The sequence below is a fragment of the Oryzias melastigma genome, linkage group LG3, assembly GCF_002922805.2.
Source record: "Oryzias melastigma strain HK-1 linkage group LG3, ASM292280v2, whole genome shotgun sequence".
Taxonomy (NCBI): Eukaryota; Metazoa; Chordata; class Actinopteri; order Beloniformes; family Adrianichthyidae; genus Oryzias; species Oryzias melastigma.
Window position 1 is genome coordinate 16,510,282 of NC_050514.1, and position 19,281 is coordinate 16,529,562.

Consider the following 19,281-nt stretch of genomic DNA (forward strand, 5'->3'; position numbering starts at 1 on the left):
TGCACTAGATTTAATAAAGTCAACAATAAATACTTTACATAAAATAATGTAAAATGTAAATTCTTTCTCTTTTCTCTGGTTATCAAATTATTTCTATGGCTAACGTCATCCTATCATTGATTTAGTAATTGCGTGTTACCCCTTGGGACTAAGACAATTGATACTGTACAGTGGCAGACCAAAAGGGAAAGTCTCCCAGTTTTTTTTATCCACGACTTATGCTGAATCTCAGAAAGCCCTCTTTTCTCTGCCAACTGCTTTTCGACACAACAAACACTCAAACACAAGTATCATCTTTCTCCTGGGAGAATAGGTCTCACAGAGAGGCTCAGAATGCGGTGGCAGGCAGTTGAAACGTTTTCACTGCTGACAACCCAGGGTAATAAAACACCCGCTGCTGCATGTTTCAACAAACCGTTTTTATGCGTTGAGGCGGTCATGGTTTTCTGAAACACGATGGCCTGATGTGTTGCATCAACTTTTTTTTTAGCAAACCTTTAAAAGTCTGAAAATGTGTGAAGTGATGCCGTCAAAATAAGTGCTGCAAGTTAATAGTTTAGTCTGATTTATCGCTCCACTTTGGTTTTAAAAATAGAACATGAAAGGCGTTTACCTTTGTATTTTTTTTAACTTCAAAAGTTTGTCAAACTTAATTTAAGTACACCTTTAGTTTTTCAGGTGACTTTTCATTCATTTTAATTTATTTTGTATTTAATTGTTTGTTTTTGTCATAAAAAAAAGAAAGAAACAAATTCTGATTATTAGTTGTTTCCCTCATGGCCAGAGGAAAAAAAACTGTAAGAGGATACTCAGCGAGAAAATGGAATGACAGACAAAGAGCAGAAATAGTTGTAATATTTTTCTCCAAAACTGTCAGGGAGTCAGTCGGTGTCAGGACAGATAGTCGTAACCTGCCTCTGACTGCAGCTTCACTCCTGTGGTTTACACCCAACATGATATTAAAGCACCACCGGCTGCCAGGTGCTGAAGGCTTTGCTTATGTCATGCATCAACTTAGAACATTCCTTTGTTGAGATTTATGACGATCCTTAGCTTTGTTTTTAATACAGTTAAAGAAGCGGTCTAATCTTGCCAATTTATCTCAGTTTTAGGTGTCTTCGCTCCTGTGCCTGTTTACCCACATCAGTAAGATCACAAAGTACCTGCAAAGAAAAGCTGTACACTAGAGATGTCAGCTCTGATACAAACACACTACTTCAGGCAATGTCAATTAAGAGATGGCGGATCGTTTTTATCTCAGCGGAGAGAGTATTTTTTTGGGAGCAGGAGGTTTGTAGCACAAGCCCAAGAGTAGACAATAACTCCCAGGCAGGCTTACAATTCCAGAAGCCTTTTTGCTCTCAATGGGAAAACGTCTTGGACACATATTCCAGTAGTTTTGTCTTATATGTGGCTATCTGTGCTAGCTGCAGAGTAGCGGGGTCTGTCTGTGCCAGGCGAGGGTCCATAGGGACCATTGGAATCGCTGGGCCTGGAGGAAGTTGGTCTGGGTCCAGTGGGGCGATCTGGGCCTGGTGACAAGCCAAGCTGTCTACTGCAGGGACGCTGGGAAAATGTAAATAAAAGCCTGATAAGGGCTATTGTTTTCATTCCATTCTCATCCCAGCTGAATGGCTTGCTCCCCAGCCGCAGAGCATTTTATCTGAGGATGGGGAGGGAAAAAAATGGAAGGGGTGGGGGTGCGAGAGACTTAATAGCCCCCACAGGAAAATAAAAATAAACTTGCAGGACTCTTCTCTTGTTTAAGCTAATTCCCTAGAATGTGATGTCCTAGTTTGAAAGGACAAGAAAGGCAAGAACTGAGAACTTCAGAAAACTTCACGAGTTCACCAGCTGTCATTGGTGCTTTTCCCTGCAAATTAGCTCAAGTCATAAATTAACTGTAACTAAAACATCAGCAGTAATCTGTTTTTCTGTAATTCAGTGTGTATTTGGTATGTAAGCGTTGATAAGGTTCTCTGTCATGTTCCAGCAGTAATTATTCTGTTGATACAAACCAGTGTTTCCATTGGCATCTTTATTTCCTCTTGAGGAAAGAGACATTCTTTTCAAATACTAAATTAGCATTCCTTCTATTAATCAAAGTTCTTGAAGAAAATGGGCTGGAGAAGGGTGGTTTGAAAGAAGCCAGACTCCTTGTTTAAAAAAAGTTCCTCTGCGTTCCCCAAATCCATTTTTGGTCGTCTGTTTTGTCTACATTATTTGCACACAGATAGGTGTTTGAGAGTTATCTTTTTTTTTCTTTGAATCGTCCTGGTCATCATTCATGTTCCGCAGGTGAGGGTTCAGGGAGGACAGCAGTGCATTCCAGCTGTAGTCTCTTGTGCTGGAGGACTTGGCAGGTTGTGTCCAACCCAACGGAGAAGTGAAGGAGCGGAGGCTCTCCTGGGAGGGAGGTGGAAAGGAGGGGGAGGACTGGAGTAGAATGGAAGCTGGCACCACATTATCTCCAACTGTTGGTGCATTCCTTAATGATCAAGTGCTGGAGGAGCATCTGTGATGAGAGTGTGCATGCACATGTGTGTTGAGCCAGTGCGGGTGCTGCTTTGCTTTTCTTGGGATTGGAATTTTTTGAAGGGAATTTGCTGTTCCAGGAGAGGAAGCGGTCTCACTCCGGGGTGAGAAGCTGGGAAGAAGAGCTGAGCTTTGCTACTCCCCGTGCCTCTGGCCCCTGTTTCAAGATCTGTGATCTTTGTGCTACGTGGGGAGTTAACACACAGCAACACACAGCCCTTTCTCCCTCCCTCTCTTAGGGTCAAGGGGACAAACTGTGAGTTGGGAATTGGAAAGTCAATAAAGCAGAAGTAATGTTATAATGACCCTGAGCTGAAGATGTCCTGTCGACCCCCATCACATTGGAGGAAGTGGACAATCAAACAAAACGGTGACTCTGCTTGATCTCTCTGAAAGCCATCCTGAAACAAGGCCACGAGAACTACTGACCCCCTGTTACTCCCTGTTCCTCTGATGTCAGTGTGCTTGTCAAGGGGAGGGGGCAGGGCTGTTTGGTTTATAAAAGTGGGCAGGAGATGTAACAGAGGGATAAAAGAAAACAAAACATTTGTATACATCCTGAACCGTATAAATCTCCTGTGTGTTTGATGTCAAGCGTGATAATGGTGAGAGTTGAAAGGACCAGTCTGTTGCTTGTGAAAAATCCATCTACGTCTTTCAGAAAATGGAAAAAAGAGTAGAATGAAAAGCAGGGAAATTTAACAGGCCTGTTTCTAATGATTATGCTCCTTAGCTTAAGCTAAAAAATCTTCTTGAATTCTCCTTGAAATGCCTGACATATTCTTTGCTTTCTTCTGTTGGAGCAGCAATCCAAATAAAAATGAAGTTTTTCATTTTCATGGCTACTTGAAAGTTTTTTACATATTTTTTTTATTTAAAGAAAGTTTTACAACTTTTAGAAGCTATTAGTCAGCCAATTTAAAAGCTGTAAAATAGTTTTTGTCCCTGACTGAATTCCTCTCTTCACCCTGCCCCTACATGTGTCTTCAAATTGAGACGTCACTTCTACTTGATGAAGTCACCAGTAGTTGCCCATCAGCTAGCGTTAGCTCGGAGCTTCCAGGGTTTGAATATACAGAACATTTGATATTTGATATCTTTAAAAAAGTCATGCTAAAACAAGAAGTTATTAGTTACATTTAAATGTAAAATTCTGTTCTTCAGAGCACACCCACATAAAGAAAAGCCCTTCTCCTCCACAGCATAGCGCGGTGCGAAACCGCCTCGCGGCGGAGGGCTCTGCATCCCTCCGCTTGGAGGGTAGGCCCTTAAAAAATCTAATTTAGACAACCCTAACAACAAATGCCCCTAAAATGAAGGGGTAAAGAGAAGGAGAAATTCAGATTGCACCTTACACTTTACTGTAAAATTTCAATAAAAATTATGTTTTTTTTTTTTTTTAATGGAGGACATATATAAAGAAAATAATAAAATAAAATTATCTTTCTGAGTACGCATTTCAATCTGCTTTTCAATATTTTTGAAACTGTGTTCCAAAAAGATTGCATTTGTTACATAAAAATGCACTGGGTGGGCCACAAGCTCACTATATACTATATATATATATATATATATATATATATATATATATATATACTATCTACTATCCATTCTGGTGCAACCATTTGCTGAAAAATAGATCCATTAACGTCTTCATTTTTCTTGCTCCAGCTGGTATCTGACTCGGAACTGGATAGTTGCAATATTGCATGCCATTTTTTTTTATTTGCATTGGTAACATTAGGTTGATGTTGTGATGGGCTGTAAGCAAGTGGCATAAACAGAGAGCTCTCAGCATAGGGCAAAGGAAAAGGGGATTGAGGTTGCTCCACTCCAACATTTCTGCCCACAACTCAGATTTAAATCAAAAGATGATCAGAGTGGGCCTCTAATACGATTTTTAATGCATGCTTGTTCAGACAGAACAGAGACTGCAAAAGGATTGGGTCAAGGTGAGGGTTGAAGGCTTCCTCGTGCCACTGATATTTGATGGGAACAGGCTGAAACCTCTTCAGCGCAGAGACGGTAGAGGCTTGGGTCAGACAGCCCAGTATGTTCTTTATCAGCTCCACCAGCGACAGCATGGCAGATTACAGCCATTCCTCCCCTGATTCATTGTCTGCTGGACAAATGTTAATTGTTTTCATCATTGGCAGCTATGTGAACGTTTGGACGTACCCAGCCTGACTCCTTGCCTCCCACTTAATGTGCGTCTCCGCCTTTTATGCTATCCCCACAATACCCACTTCCATCCTCGCTCCACCCTGAGCTCATCTCTCAACTGTCAGGCTGTCTCTTTTTATGTTCCCTATCAAATTAAATACCTCTTTTTCATCTGATACACTGACTTTTCATTTAGGTGAATAGATTTATGTCATCTACAGAATAATAAAAAGAGAATTTATATTCCATACGATATTTTAAATGAGGAAAACTATTACAATGACAAATACAATAAAATATGTTTTAATGGATCTGTTTATTTTTTTGTCATTTTTAGAAACCTCCTGCATGGAGAAACTTCTTTCTAAAGACTGGAAAGAGAAGATGGAAAGGCTAAGCACCAGTGAGCTTTTGGGAGAAGTAAAAGGTAAGAATGAGTCAAAGTCTAACGATCTTGAAAAAGTCTTCATTTCTATCAGTAAAAGAAAATGTGTACCCTGTTATTTCAGAAAATGTTTAGTACTCTGAGCTAAAACAAAGGCATTTGGCTGCCTTTTTTTTATTAATGTCTCTCCTCTCTTATCTTTTGTTGGAATGCCCAAATCTGTCCAAAGAGCTTTCCTCCAAAATTCCAGCCTATTAGGACACACTTTAGGGGTCTCTGAGCTCATCAGTGCTTTTTTGTGGTGCTTTCCGTCGGCACTGAGCCCTGTTTCTCTGGTTGAGCGCACCCAGTGTTCCTGCCGCACTTGCAGTTGTCGATCTCAGTGTTCTTGATGTAAACAGAGACTGGCTGAGCCAAAAGAGAGAATAAGGTGCAGAGACGTGCACAGTCGTCTCCACGTTGAGTTGCGTTTGAGTGGAATGTCTTGACTCTGACAGTGAACGCCCTGCGCATAGTATCGAGCACACCGCGCCGAAGTGCAACTCAGCACTCCCACAAAATCTATGTTTATGACAGGGTGAAGGTGGGCTGAGGATGGGCAGGGCTGTTGCTTAGTTCTTAGCACTGACTGTTACTGAAAGCACATGTGTTTATAGAGGCCTGCAAAGCACAATACCAGCTGGCAGATCACGACTAAGACCGAATCACGTTCAGTGAGCAAGGAACTTTTTTCTTTTCCTTTATTTTATATTTTTAACGAAAACCAGAAATTATTATTTTTTCTATAAAGTATGTTTTCATTTGTATGGTTTCTTATTATCAGTTCTAAATAATAACTGTCTACATTTCTTTTTAGAATGTGAAAAAAGTATGTCAACGTAGGTTTGCATAAGTCAGAAAATATTTTTAGAAAATTGCAAAAGCTGAAAAAGGAGATTCTGCAATAAGCAAAATTTTGAAAGGTCATATAACCAACAAAGCACATGGAACAATACTCAATGAAAAGAAAATCTGAAACAAATTAAAGTCCCACTTTAATAACCTTTTGATCTATTGTAAAGATGTTCCCAGTGGTCATTTGATTGTGATTAACCTACCAGTATATCTTTTTCTAGGACATAGTTCCTGCAGAGTGGCAGTAGTTCATCTCGTGGAGTAAAACCGCCCTTCTTCCACACATCCTTCTGTTTACACACTCTCCCGCTAGCTTACAGCCACTTAACCCCCAACCTAATGTTCTCGTAGCAAAGAAATGGCGAGCAATATCAGAGCCATCCAGCCGTACAGTTTGGAGCCAGATGCCAGAAAACAAAGACGTTAATGAATCTAGTCGTCTACGAGTGAGTGCATCAGAATAGAGAGGAGGTGGAAGCTTGTAGATTAGCTGGAGCAGACCATATTTTTTTTTTCCGTCACCATGATTTCAATACAAATAAAAGTCTCAAATACAATTTTAATCTTAATTTCCTTCATATATGTCCTCCATCTTGAGCTACAAGAACATCTTTAAAAACACTATAATAATAATAATAATTTGGCCTAAATTATTTATTTGCAATTATTGCCTAAAGAATAAACATAAAAGACGCAATTTATTGATCCAATAAGTCTTTTATTTATCAATGTGCTAAATTAACGAAATGATTAGTCATTCCTTGAAAGACTAGATTCATTGTAATGACAGCCCGTGTGCTGACTGTGAATTCAGATCAAAGTGCATGTGGTAAAATGTTTAAAACGACTTAGCCTTTTGAAATCTGGTGTGTTAAATTACAGGCAAGGCATTTCCTCTTTTTGATGAATGGGAATCGGAAGGTTACTCTATGGTCAGTAAACAGGTCGGCGGGCCTGATAATATACACTTTAGCCTCTGTGTTGATAAGTTATGGGGGGACAGTCGACGCCGCGCAGTTACAAATATAAATGCTGCTCCTATCGTAGGGGCAACCTTAGATTTTTAATTAGCATGCCATTTCATATTACTGTAGACATTTCAAAGGGCTGCTTTGTGCTCACCCTTACAAATGTCTCTCCCTCTCCCTGCGTTTGATGTCTGCCTGATGTAAATACGGGCAATTAAAAAGAAGCCCAGGGTTGGAGATGCACAAGGTCTGCCTAATTAAAACACAAACAAAGGTACCAAGCAAGAATACACCTTATGATTAAGATCTAAAGTGTTGTGATGAATTAGAGGTTTTATTAATTGTTAGGTTAAAACGAGTACAAAAGGCAAACATGCCTGTTGGTCTCAGATGAATGAAGGACATTATAGACTAAAGGTTGACATTAGGATGAAGACTGCAGCATCTACTGGCTGAGTGGCCTTGCGTATTATATCTTGATTGCTACCTGATTCCTGTCTTTTATACCAAGCGGATTTAAGGGTTCCTTTTGACAATGTTTCACAAAAACCTTGAAAGCTAATTAACTATATTATCGCTGAGGCGAGTGGTGGAATATGACTGGTGCAGAAACAATTTTCATCCCATTCTTGCCTGGCAAAAAAATAAAAAAAAAATTGATTGGTGTGACAGAATTTGACCTGAGGCTTTACCCATGAAAAGGGAGACATTCTTTCACTGCACTTGTGTTCAAACATGCCCAGAATACTTTATCCAGTCGAGGTGAACAAGTACAGTAAACAAACGGAACAAAACAATGGTATCAACAGCATCACAGATTTGCTTTTCAAGGCCTACAAACTCAGATGACAAATCTATAATTACAGCTGTCATGTGGGTGTTGGTCTGTCTAACGAGCTGGTAATAAGGGGAAGACTTTCAAGTCAGTTAAAACAAACACAATCATCCGGTAGAGGAAATGTGCCTACGGAAGACATGTAGAATTGAGAGTAAACCATTTCAAATCGTCCTTTTTTTGCTGTTAAGGCTTAGTATCAGCAGGAGCATGTAAAAAGAAGAGTTTGTGAGGGAGCATTAGCGGCGGATTTCTTTTCACTCGTCAATTCCAGAGCTAACTGTGTGTTTTCATACCTGGGCTTAGCTGTCAATCTGCAGGAACGATGAAATCTCCTGAACAAAACCACAAAGAAAAGGAGGCCAGCTGGAAGGGTTCCAAACCACACAAAGTAGCAGATAATAGAAGGCAAGGTGGAAGGAGTGAAAAAGAGAATTACACCCAGAGAGAGACGTCAGATGTGGCATATCAGACCCGAAATTTATAATTATGCGCTTCAAAGACAGTGTTACTTTGTCACGCTATATTTAAGCCAAATATCGCATACGGTTAGTGAAATACATATTTTATCTGGTACTAGATTATGTGCAGTTCATCCACTTCTATAGGTCTATACATTTCATAATTGACAAAGCTGTTTAAATGTATATGCTGAGAGTTAACTTTCTTGGTTCCAGTTTGGGGGGGTAAGAAAAAGAAAAACAACAAACATACATTCAGCTCAAGAATTTGCTGAAGCTTGACAAAAATGTGAAGAGCAAAAGCTGTATTTATTCTTTTGGAATGTGTTAAAATAACAGTAGCGAAAAAAATGGCAACTTGAATTCTGAAGCAGAAAAATCAGGGCTTTCGCACCTTCACAATCAATTTTAAAATGGTGACTATACATGACAGTAGTCGGCTGCACACAGACAGTCCTGGGGAGGGCAGATAAGTAGAAGCTCTTTAGGAGGAGAGGAACAGGGCAGGGCAGGATGGCAACTGAGACTGATTAGATGGCGTTCTTACCTGCGCTGACCATACACGGTGTGAACACAGAGCTCCCATTGTTGACCTGTTAACTTCAAAACATATTTGTTCACTGGAAAATGTATTGGCCTAATCTGTTGTGGGGGCGACTTCTATGAGAAAAATACAGTTGTGAGAAAAGCTGGAGGTTTGTTAGTGGCTTTGTAGTCAACTGCATCCTGTTAATTATAGCTATCAACTCAAAAAGTATATAACATTCATAAGAGCGGCACAAAACTCTATCTGTCCAGTTTCTTCCGTCAAAAATGCCTCAGTTAGCATTTTCTCCATAACACTTCAGTCAACTGTTTGCCCTGTGCACTCAAGTGAAATATGAACCACAGTAAATCATTATTCCTCAGGCCACATTTGCCAGATGAATGCAAGTGAGTGTTGGACTGTGTGTTTTTCTCCTCTAATGAATTGAGGAATTTAGCTTGTGGCAATGGAGGTAAAAAGGTAGTGCTCTGTTGCTGTGTGTTTGCCTATATGTGTGAAACAGGGACAAAATTGTCCACTTTTGGGATTCTATTCCACTGCTTTGCCATGATTTGTTCATGCAAATATATTTACCAGCACATTCGTGTCAACATTTTTACAGAAGAAGAATTCAAAACATTCATGAGAGGAACAAAGACATTTCTTAGAAAAATAAGGCCTCTTTCCTTAAATATTGATGCCTTTCCTTCAGCTAAACAAATTACATATTCATAGCCAAGAAGACAGCAGAGCAAAGTTTTTTTTTTTTTTTGAAGGAAAGCTAAAATATTTTTCAGGAATTATTTAACTTCCTTTCTATTTGTAGAGTGACTCAACACAGTCAAGTTTTAATTTTGATCAATGCGGAGTAATCATGGGAAATTCTTGTTATGTGATGATTTTGCTTTTACACAACTGAATTTCCAGAATCTAATATAAAATATTTTGATACTGACATAAAGCATCTCTTATTTTTTGTTTCTAGTTTGCAATCAATAATCTCATTTACAATTTTTCATCCACCTTCTTATTAAAGTCCCACTCCAACTACATTTTTATCTATTGTAAAATATTGTCTTTGAAATATAATTATTCTGTTTTTATCCAAAATTAAAAAAAAAAGGCTGTTTTGTTTTTAAAGACATATTTTAGCAGCAGTAGGAACTCGTTAGAATTTTGCCCCATAGTTGTGGGCGGGACTTTTAACGTGGAAGTTAGCTCCGCTCATTTCCCAGCATTCCTTTGTTTACACTCTTCCTTTAGCTTATAGCACCTCACAAGTCCAAGCTAACATTAGCATAACAATATATATCAGAGCTGTGCAGCCGTACAGTTTTGAGCCATGATGGCAGCTCAGACGTGGAAAATTAAGACGCTAATGGATCTTTTTGTCTGTAAGTGGATGCATCACAGTTGTTATGGAGAAAGTTAATTCAAGCCTTTTCAAACCATTGGTTTTCATCTGCTCCTGATCCAACAGGGTTTGAATAAAGAAACACTCACTTCTAATCTTAAATTCATTTTATATATATTATTTTATATAATGGGTCTTAAGGTGTTTCCCCCAAATTTATACATTTTCCAGAGAGATGCTTTCCTGATGAGATTATAGGAAATATGCCCATCATGTTTATAGGGACAACTGAGCATTATTTCTCTTCTAGAAATCTGAAAAAGTCAACATTCTCTCTAAGTGGCTTAAAAGTTCTTTACTTCTTTATTTTTTAATCCTAATATATATTTTTTTATATTAAGTATAGTGCTATGTTTAAGTGAAACAGGTTGAAAAATTAGCTTTTGTCAGTATAATGTTTCATTGTACAGTTGTTAGTCCTCCTCTTTCAGTCCATCAAAAGTTATCAAGATTAACTCTCACAGGATGAAGGCATAAATAAGTCATATATTTATTAAAATGTAGAACAAAAGGTTGGTTTATTTATCATTCGTATGTGTCAGACAAATGAATAAATGCTCTCACGGATGTCAGCCATTGCCTTGAACACCATTCATAGGACTTTTGTGTATTAGATACCATTAAACTGTGAAATCTGCGTATGTATAATGGGCTAATGGGTCAGACTTCTCATCATAAAGGCAAACGAAATAAAAGAAAAAGTGAAAACATTATCTGTTTTTATTAAAACCTTTTTCTTTCTTTCTTTTGCTGCCTTACATATATGTTCATGATAAACTTTTTTTGAGGCAATCCCAGTTTTTTTTCTTAAAGAAAGGTGAAGAAAAGTGACATTTAAGGACTGAAAAGACAAATGTCAAGTTTCACTTTTCATTTTATTCAATTTTTGTTTTAGGCATTAATTAAAGGGTCACAGCACATCTTCGTAAAGTTTCTTGTTCAGGTCGACCCTTCTGGTTTGGCTTTGTTGAATTACCTTGTCCATTGTCATGGGTGGATTTTAAGTGCTGCAGCTTCTCCATTTGCATGCTTGTGTGGCAAAGAGAGGCTTTCTTAAACATCAAAAATACTAGTTTTAAACATGACATTCACCATGACCAGCAGCATTGTTGAAAGAGAAAACTGTCAACAGCCATTTCCCTCTCCACCTACTGCTAAAAATTAGTCTTATGAAAACTTTAGTGTTTTTAAAAAATGTCCAAACAGATGTAAACTTTTACAGTTTTCTTTTAATATTACTTTCAACAAAATTAAGGGAAACTTTTTGATGAAGATGGTGTAGATTTGTCTAGATACCTTAAATAGATAAGCCTGAGAATTACTGCTCCTAGAGAGTGACATGATCGTGAGTCGCCATTTCTGCTTGTTAATGGGGTTTTATTGGCACGTTTAACAGGTTTTATATCACAGCACAGGCAGGAGGCCAGGTAAAACAGCTGTTGCTCATTGTTTTGGTTGTAGAACATGGAGACACATTAACACCATGTGAACTTTGAATGAAACCGTGTCGTTGCAAGAAAAGAGTCAAAGCAGAGAAAAAATCATTTTAATCAAAATAATAAATTGATGGATGGCGTTTTACAGAAAATAAAAAAGTATCAATTCAAAAATAAAAAAGCAGTGATTTTGAGAAAAGGGCTCAGTTCAATCCTCTTTCTATCTATTTTCCTTTTCTATCTCTAAACTAAGATTTTGACGTTTTTGGCCAAAATTAAAAAAAAAAAAAAAAAGTGTTGTTTTCTTAGCTTCTGCATTAGAAATTCTCCTCTAAATTGGACTGTTTATAAGGAGTAAGCCTGCACCCATTTCCCATCATCCCCTTGTTTAAACTCTCTCCTGCTAGCTTACAGCCCCTCACAACCTAATGCAACATTGTAACATCCAGACGTACAGCTTTGAGCCAGATGCCAGCTCGGATGAGGAAAATGAAGACGTTAATGGATCTATTTGTCAGCAAGTGGATGCGTTACTGTAGCAGGGAGCTTGTGAATTACTGATTGTAGTTAGTAACAACTACAAGCTTTTTCCAACAACTTTCTTTGTCTATTGCTAATTCACAGTTCACAAATATTCAGAAACGCAATTTACTCTCAATTTTCTCAACATATGTCCTAAATAATGATAAAAAAAAGCTACAACAACATGTTAGAAACACCATAAACATGAATTTCATTGGAGTGGGTCTTTAAAGGACCAATAGTTGCAGCCTTGTTCTCCACAATTGGCCTCTTTGTTCTTTCCCCATACAGAACAGACAAAGAGTCAGGTGACCACCAAGTTCAAAAACACACAGTTACTTAAAGACATGTTATTTTTAGCGATTGCATTTGTGATACATTGCACAAAAAACACAAGTCCACTCATGTCTACTTCTATACACGATTACGTAGAGAGCAAAAACAGGAAACATCAACCTGTGTAGTGTCTGCACTCACAGAGCTTGGTGCAATCGGCATTTAGACAAGACTTAATTTACTTACGATGTGCTTTCAGCATATGGCCAATCCACAATAGCTAACTGATAAAGACACAAAGAATTTCCAGTTCTCTGGTGTTAAAAAACTCAATTCAGGACTGTCATAATGGCTCAGCTGTCTTAACCAAAGGAAGGCCAGAGAATAGAGTGCCTTGTGATTTTCTTCCTTTTCACCCTCTCTCGCTTTTCTTCTTTTTTTTTGTGCCTGAATCTTTTATCTGTGTTATTCACTCGGGACTCTTCAAAGTAACAAGCCTCCTTCTTTTTCCCCGGTACTAGACTTGAAACCCAAATTAGAGACTGCTTGATTAGAGCAGAGAGAAGGGAGCCAAGAGAGAGGGAGATGTGAGTATTGGACAAAACAAATCGCACCCCTACAAAGTGCCTTTTATCCAAAGACCCCAAGGCTCAAATACCCCTGTCCCTCCCCAAGCAACCGTAGCTTGGCTTGTTTTTCTCTTATCATTTATTTAGTCACCCGTTGATGCTTTCTGCCCTACTTTGGGGCATTTAAAAGAGACAGGAATCTCAAAAGGTGAAATCTGAAAAGGCTGAAACTGCACAGCCTCGTCTGTCTGTTAGTCCGTGCAGAATTTCTGGAGTTGGCCTGAGAAAACAACAAGCGATGTGCCAGCACAGCTTGACCACTGACTCCTGGCCTCCACTTCCTGTGTCAGGCTGGTATTGTCCTACTGAGGTTCAGCCATCTACCAGGAGGATGTCACAACTAGTTAGGTCTGGCCCGGCTGCCGGGGTTTATGTAGCGCCAAGGCATCTCTGGGCTGTCTGTCTGCCATCGGAGGCGCAATGTGAGGAGACATGTTAACAGGCAGACCCCAGCCCCACTGCTGTTAAAAGCCATGCAATATGCAGGAAACGGCCTCTTTTGTCAGGGCGCTGGTCAGACACAGACCACTGCTCTGCTCTTCTGTACCACCCAATAAAAGTTTTATCTGCATTTTAAAGCTGATTCATAATTTAAAGCAGGAAGAAAGAGATTTTAACACGAGTCAGTCAACAAAAAACACATGTGTCTGATTTTCAGCACAGTCGTGTGCAGCCTCCAAGGTATAAAAAAATAAAATAAAAAAAAAGACTTCCACACAGTTTTTTATCATGTTTTCACCATTTATGCCAAAATATTTCACTTTGAATAATACTTTACTAAAAAAGTTATTGTTTTATTTTGTACTTTTTAAAAATAATATCAAGTACTGATTATAATGACTCAATTGGATTACAGGGAAGGATGCTTTGGGCTTCCCACAGTTTAGCTCAGCCACACAACAATGGGCCTCCTGTTAGTATTCATGTGGTGTCTAAGCAGAACAACGTGCCCCACACTCAGACGATCCCTTTGAGGACCAATCCACTGGTAATGGGCCTGGATTCCACAGATTTCAACGTTTTGTGTCTTTTTTTTTATTGTAAAAAGCAACTTGAGAGATATTTAGTCCAGACACAGTTTAAGCTCATCTGTGACCTGCTCGTCTTAAAGAACTTCATCTTTGTCTTTTGTTTTTTACTCCTGTCTCTTCCCTTGTTCTCCCTGCCTCCTCCTTCTATAGACTATGGTATTGGTAGCAGGGATTTATTGTGACAATGCCTGATGTATCTTACTAGTGACCTGTAAAAGGCAGCTCCTTCATGGACACTGCCAAAGGTTAATAAAATTGGAGCTGATTGTATCAATTTTACAGATAAGCCATTCACAACAAGTGTAGTTGGGTGAATAAGAAGTCAATTCAGGCCTTGGAAACTGCACACAGCCCCAATGAATAGCTGCTTTTAGGTGCTTTTTTCGTGAGGAGGATAAATGGAGAATTGCAGCTCTCTTCCATTGCAGCAGGCAGCAGAGGCAGAGGGGCGAACTGAGGTTCAGACAAGCCTGCCAGTAAATTGCCCTGAATGGGTTCTGGAGTCTGACAGGCCCTATTAAGACAAACGGCTTTCCTCATTGGAGAGATAAAATAAATCAGGTGTTTAGTCGAATTAAAATAGTTTGAGTGGAGCGGGCCCCCGGGAGCTCTCGGAGAAACTCAAGACAGATGTGGTCAAAGACAAGAGGAAGACACCTAGGAAAGAATTCAGCTTCTGCTGGCCTCCGTCCAGACTTCACTGTACTGTTATCTGGAGCTTGATGCTTTTATCCTCCTCCCTTTCTTTGACCGACTCTGTCTGTCTGCTCGTTTTCCAATCAGTTTTTTTTGTGAGTTCCCTCAGATCAGCTTGTCTCGCAGGAGTACAGGGAATGGGAAGTGAGTTACTGTCTAGCCTCTCACTGGCAATTATGTTGGCTGTGTAAGTCAATGGTGGAATCACTTAGCATTGATTAGGTGGAGGGAGAGAGGGGTGCGGCAGAGCTGCTTCCTCTGTCGCGCTCAGTGCGGACATGGAGCTGTGGAGAGAAGGAAGACTATCGTTCTCTCATTATTTTACAAGAGAAAGCACGTTGATGAAGATCTCAGCTGATAATTGTCATGGCGCGTGCAGAGCCAGTGCTCATCCATAGCGCAATTTAATTACCTCAAAGGAAAAAACAAGTTGGTAGAAAAGAACAAAGTTTTTGGAGAACACATAACACAGAGACTAAACCCAGCTTGGATGAGGAAACCACCTTGCTGCGAGGCCACTGTGCTAACCACCACAACACCGTGCTGCTGCAAATAAGTTGATGTGACTGCCATATCTAAAACACGGTTCAGAGGCCAGTGCAAACAATGACTTTTAAAACTTTCTCTTTAACAACCCCTGGAAGTCTGACACAATCTGCCACCTCAGTATGACAGCTCCCTGCAGCTCTTTGTCAATGTGCTGGGAACAATTTCTTCCCCTCTTTGCTCTGAAAGCTGTGAACACTAGCTTAAGCAAAACCATCAACTCCAGGCTGTGTGTGACCTTAACACTTTGAGTGAATTCCCTGCAGTTGCCTGCTGCATGTGTGGCTTTCTTTGTATTAAATATTATGTGCTCTACAATAGCACAATGTGATGATCGGTATGAGCAGCATGGTTACTTTCTATATTTAATGGTAGACAAAGTATGGGCTACTCTACTTTTCCAAAAGCCTACTCTTTTAATAAGTCGTATCCACCGGGAAACCTTTTGAGCACCTCTCTTTCTGTCAGATATACATGACACAAATATGTGTTCGTGTTATGACTTGTAATCTGATTCGTCTCCACTCTTGACCTTGTTGTCTCTCATCCTCCACTAGGAACTCCAGAGAGCCTGGCAGAAAAGGAACATCAGCTTTCTACAATGATCAGCCAGCTGATCAGCCTGCGAGAGCAGCTTCTGGCTGCCCACGACGAGCAGAAGAAGCTGGCCGCCTCGCAGATGGAGAAGCAGAGGCAGCAAATGGAGCTAGCCCGTCAGCAACAGGAGCAGGTAACTGCTCAGTCCGTCGTTCTGTCTGTCTCTCAGCTAATGACCTTTGTCTGATCGAGACTTTTGGGAAAAAATATTTAAATGAATTTGACAGAGAAAAAGAGGGAGCATAAAAAAGAGCACTAGTCTTAAGAAGAAAATCACCAGAAAGTATAAAAATATTCTATCCATGGAGCAAGTAGTTTTAAGAAATCTTATATTATGATTACAAAATCTACAGTTTCACACAAGCATTCAAAAATAGAAAAATAGGCTAAAAATGCTAATTGTTAGATGAAATTACTTCAAATTTTAGGTTATAAAGCCCAAAAATAAGCATTTCTTTGCTAGTTCTTAGCAAACAGTTTGTATTTTTGAGTGTTTATGTACCTAATTGTTGCTATTTTTTAAAAAAGGTAACAAAGAGCTATTGTAATAAGTAGGAAAAAGTCATTTTGGAGTAAACTGTAACCAAAATGAGAAAACAGTCTTAGTCTAAGATGTACCATCTTAATTAGTTCTCATAAAATCTAAATCTAACTTTTATTTTTAAAATATAAATCTAAATTTTTGCTTCCAAAATAATGAAAATTTAAGCTAGCCTAACTTTCTACGGTTATTTAACTTAAAAAAACATCCCTAAAATCAAATAAAAAATTACAGTTCAGTTAAGGGGTGTTTTTCTTTTTTTATTAAATCATGTTTTTCTGTTTTTAAAATCATGAAGCAAAATAATTTAGACTTTTTTTTTTTTTTAAATCCTTATTTTTCAATCTTAGCTCTTAATGAGTCAAAATAATTCTTGGCTGTGTTGATTTTGACCAAAGCTAAGAGTAAAAATAAGTTATTACAACTTCAAACCTGGTAAGATATCTTGAATGTCTAAAAACAAGGTTTTAAATCTCTGCGAGGATCAAACAGTTTGCAGTGTAGTTCTTTAGTAAATGATTGCATTTTATGTTGAAAATATGCCAATAAAACTCCACATCTTTTTAAAAGACTTCTGCAAATTAGCTCTGCAAGTTTTGATGCCATATAATGCACCAGATAATTTGATCGCACTTGAACAGTTATACTGACTAACAAATTTAAGGCGATGTAGGAATAAAACATGAAATGTTATAAACTGACTCAGATTATTGAAGAAAAAAAAATGACATTAGAGTTGCAGCACAGATCAGGCCAGTGAGCCATATTGTACAAATCAGCAAATTAACACAGGCCATGAAGTGTGCTAATGTCTGGGAAGAAATAAGGACACAAACTATCCACACCGACGACACTTTTATTATCGCCAGCCATCTTAATGGGTATGAATCAATTATTAGCTGGGAGTTCACTCAGAGTTTTCTCGGCGCACTCTCAGACCTTGCTATGGTAAATGAAGAGATACACCATATACCCCAGAGCAATACATTTGGTCATAGTACACTAATAATACATTAACAGTATTGATTTCTTTTTTCAATCAATGATGCTCATCTTCAAACTACACCCTGGTCTGTAGGCTCTGCCGAGATTGCAGCATGAATGAGCAGGGATATAAAATATTAGATCTCATTTTAAGATGGAAGAATATTATTAAAATGGAGGAGTGAGCGGGGAGGGATGGAGGGAGAGCCTGCTGAGAGCTAGAATGTCATCAAGCCATCAAGACACAACGCAGTAATTAACTGTTGACACTCGTGAGGAAACCAGCACAAATTAATCTTGACACATTTGCAGACGGCAGATATCTTACAGTGAACACTTTGTAATTATATTTTAAAAATGAAAATTAAATGACACTTAAAACTTGGTTGTCACGCTCAATGAAGTGGGCCTGTAGCAGGAGACAGTGCATGGAGGAGGAGGAGAAACATTGTGGTGTGCCTGCATGTCACTCAAGGGCAGTGGCAGCGTCTGTCACTCACACGCTGCCTGCGACACTGATATCCTTCAAAACCGCAAGTTTCTGTCCTGTAAATCATTGATTCTTCTCCACCACAAACTCTGGCAATGGGGGGATTTCTGTTCAATACAAAAATCTTACAGTTGTTTGATTTCAAAACAAATAAAAGCAAAAAAATCTACACCACTGAAAACAGGATCTTCCCCTTTAAGTTTTTTGTCTTTTGCTCCCAACCAGATTGCAAGACAACAGCAGCAGCTCCTGCAGCAGCAGCATAAAATCAACCTTCTCCAGCAGCAGATCCAGGTCAGTGCTTGTGTTCCTGTTGGCCCTGTAACCCAGGGGACGTCACCCCCTCCTTCTTTATTCAGCTGTATTTCTGTTACGTTTCTGCCTCGGCAATGTAATTAACACACAACTGCTTCCACCATGTAACACTGGATCAATAATATCAGACATGAAAGTAAATATCACTCCTAACTATAGCTTTTTTTAATGTTCCTAATATACTTATATGTCTGTAATTTCTGTGTCACACTAACATCCATCTTTCTCATCATATGGTAATTGCCTGTTGATAATCGTGGGGGTTTTAAAATATGGAGGCGAATAATTAGCACATCTTAATGAATGAAAAAAAGGGGGAAAAGTAACAACAGCTAATGAGTCCTGTTGATGGAGGGGAGCCTGGAGGTGGGGGACATGAAAGAGGCTGGTAAATGCCTCTGAAATTAGTTGGTCTCTGAAGGGCAGCGCAGTCTGCCTTCACACAAGAGCGGATGATCCTTACATTGTCATCATGCTACAGTGTGTGCATGTTTATTTTATTACCTGTAATCCTGTTTGCCAAACCTGTTGCAAACCTTTTCCATTTTTTTTTTTTTTTGCTTCTTGCGTAGAAACAGAGCTGCACTAATGGTGCCATGGTTGGTGTGTGAGCTGTGTGGAGCTCAGACCACCCAGGCAACACATGCTGGCTGTGTTCAGAGTGCACAGGGTAATCCTGGTTTGGTCACTGACAGTGGTCAAGGCTAAGGACCTGACTGCCTTTGTGGGTCTGCCTGGTATCAAGCACATCCTTCTCCTTTAAACTCCTCCGCCTGTACTCACAGCTCTTTTTTCCTTTCATAAAATATTTACTTTTAACAAACTGTACCTTCAGCAACCACTGTGCAAATCTTTGTTGGGCATTTCCAAATAAAATGTCTCCACTTCAAACCAAAAGATACTTTTGGCTGCATTTTAGGAAGTAGCGTTTTCTCCTACTTGCCTCATTTAGTGCACCACACCACAACAAAGTTTTGTACATGTCCTCTTCAGAGTTAAAGCGACATCTGTTTGAACAGCAGTTTGTTTAATAGTCA

At 39.1% G+C, this 19,281-nt stretch overlaps 1 protein-coding gene across 2 annotated transcripts in view; it reads left to right on the forward strand.

Annotated features, from left to right (window-relative positions):
- Positions 1-19,281, forward strand: part of sox6 (SRY-box transcription factor 6) — a 123,125-nt gene that overhangs the window by 56,873 nt on the left and 46,971 nt on the right. For both annotated transcript variants that reach the window (XM_024295627.2, XM_024295628.2), the window contains exons 6-8: positions 5,036-5,125; positions 15,875-16,047; positions 18,155-18,223. In XM_024295627.2, the coding sequence (XP_024151395.1) occupies positions 5,036-5,125; positions 15,875-16,047; positions 18,155-18,223 (332 nt within the window). The remainder of the gene's footprint in view (positions 1-5,035; positions 5,126-15,874; positions 16,048-18,154; positions 18,224-19,281) is intronic.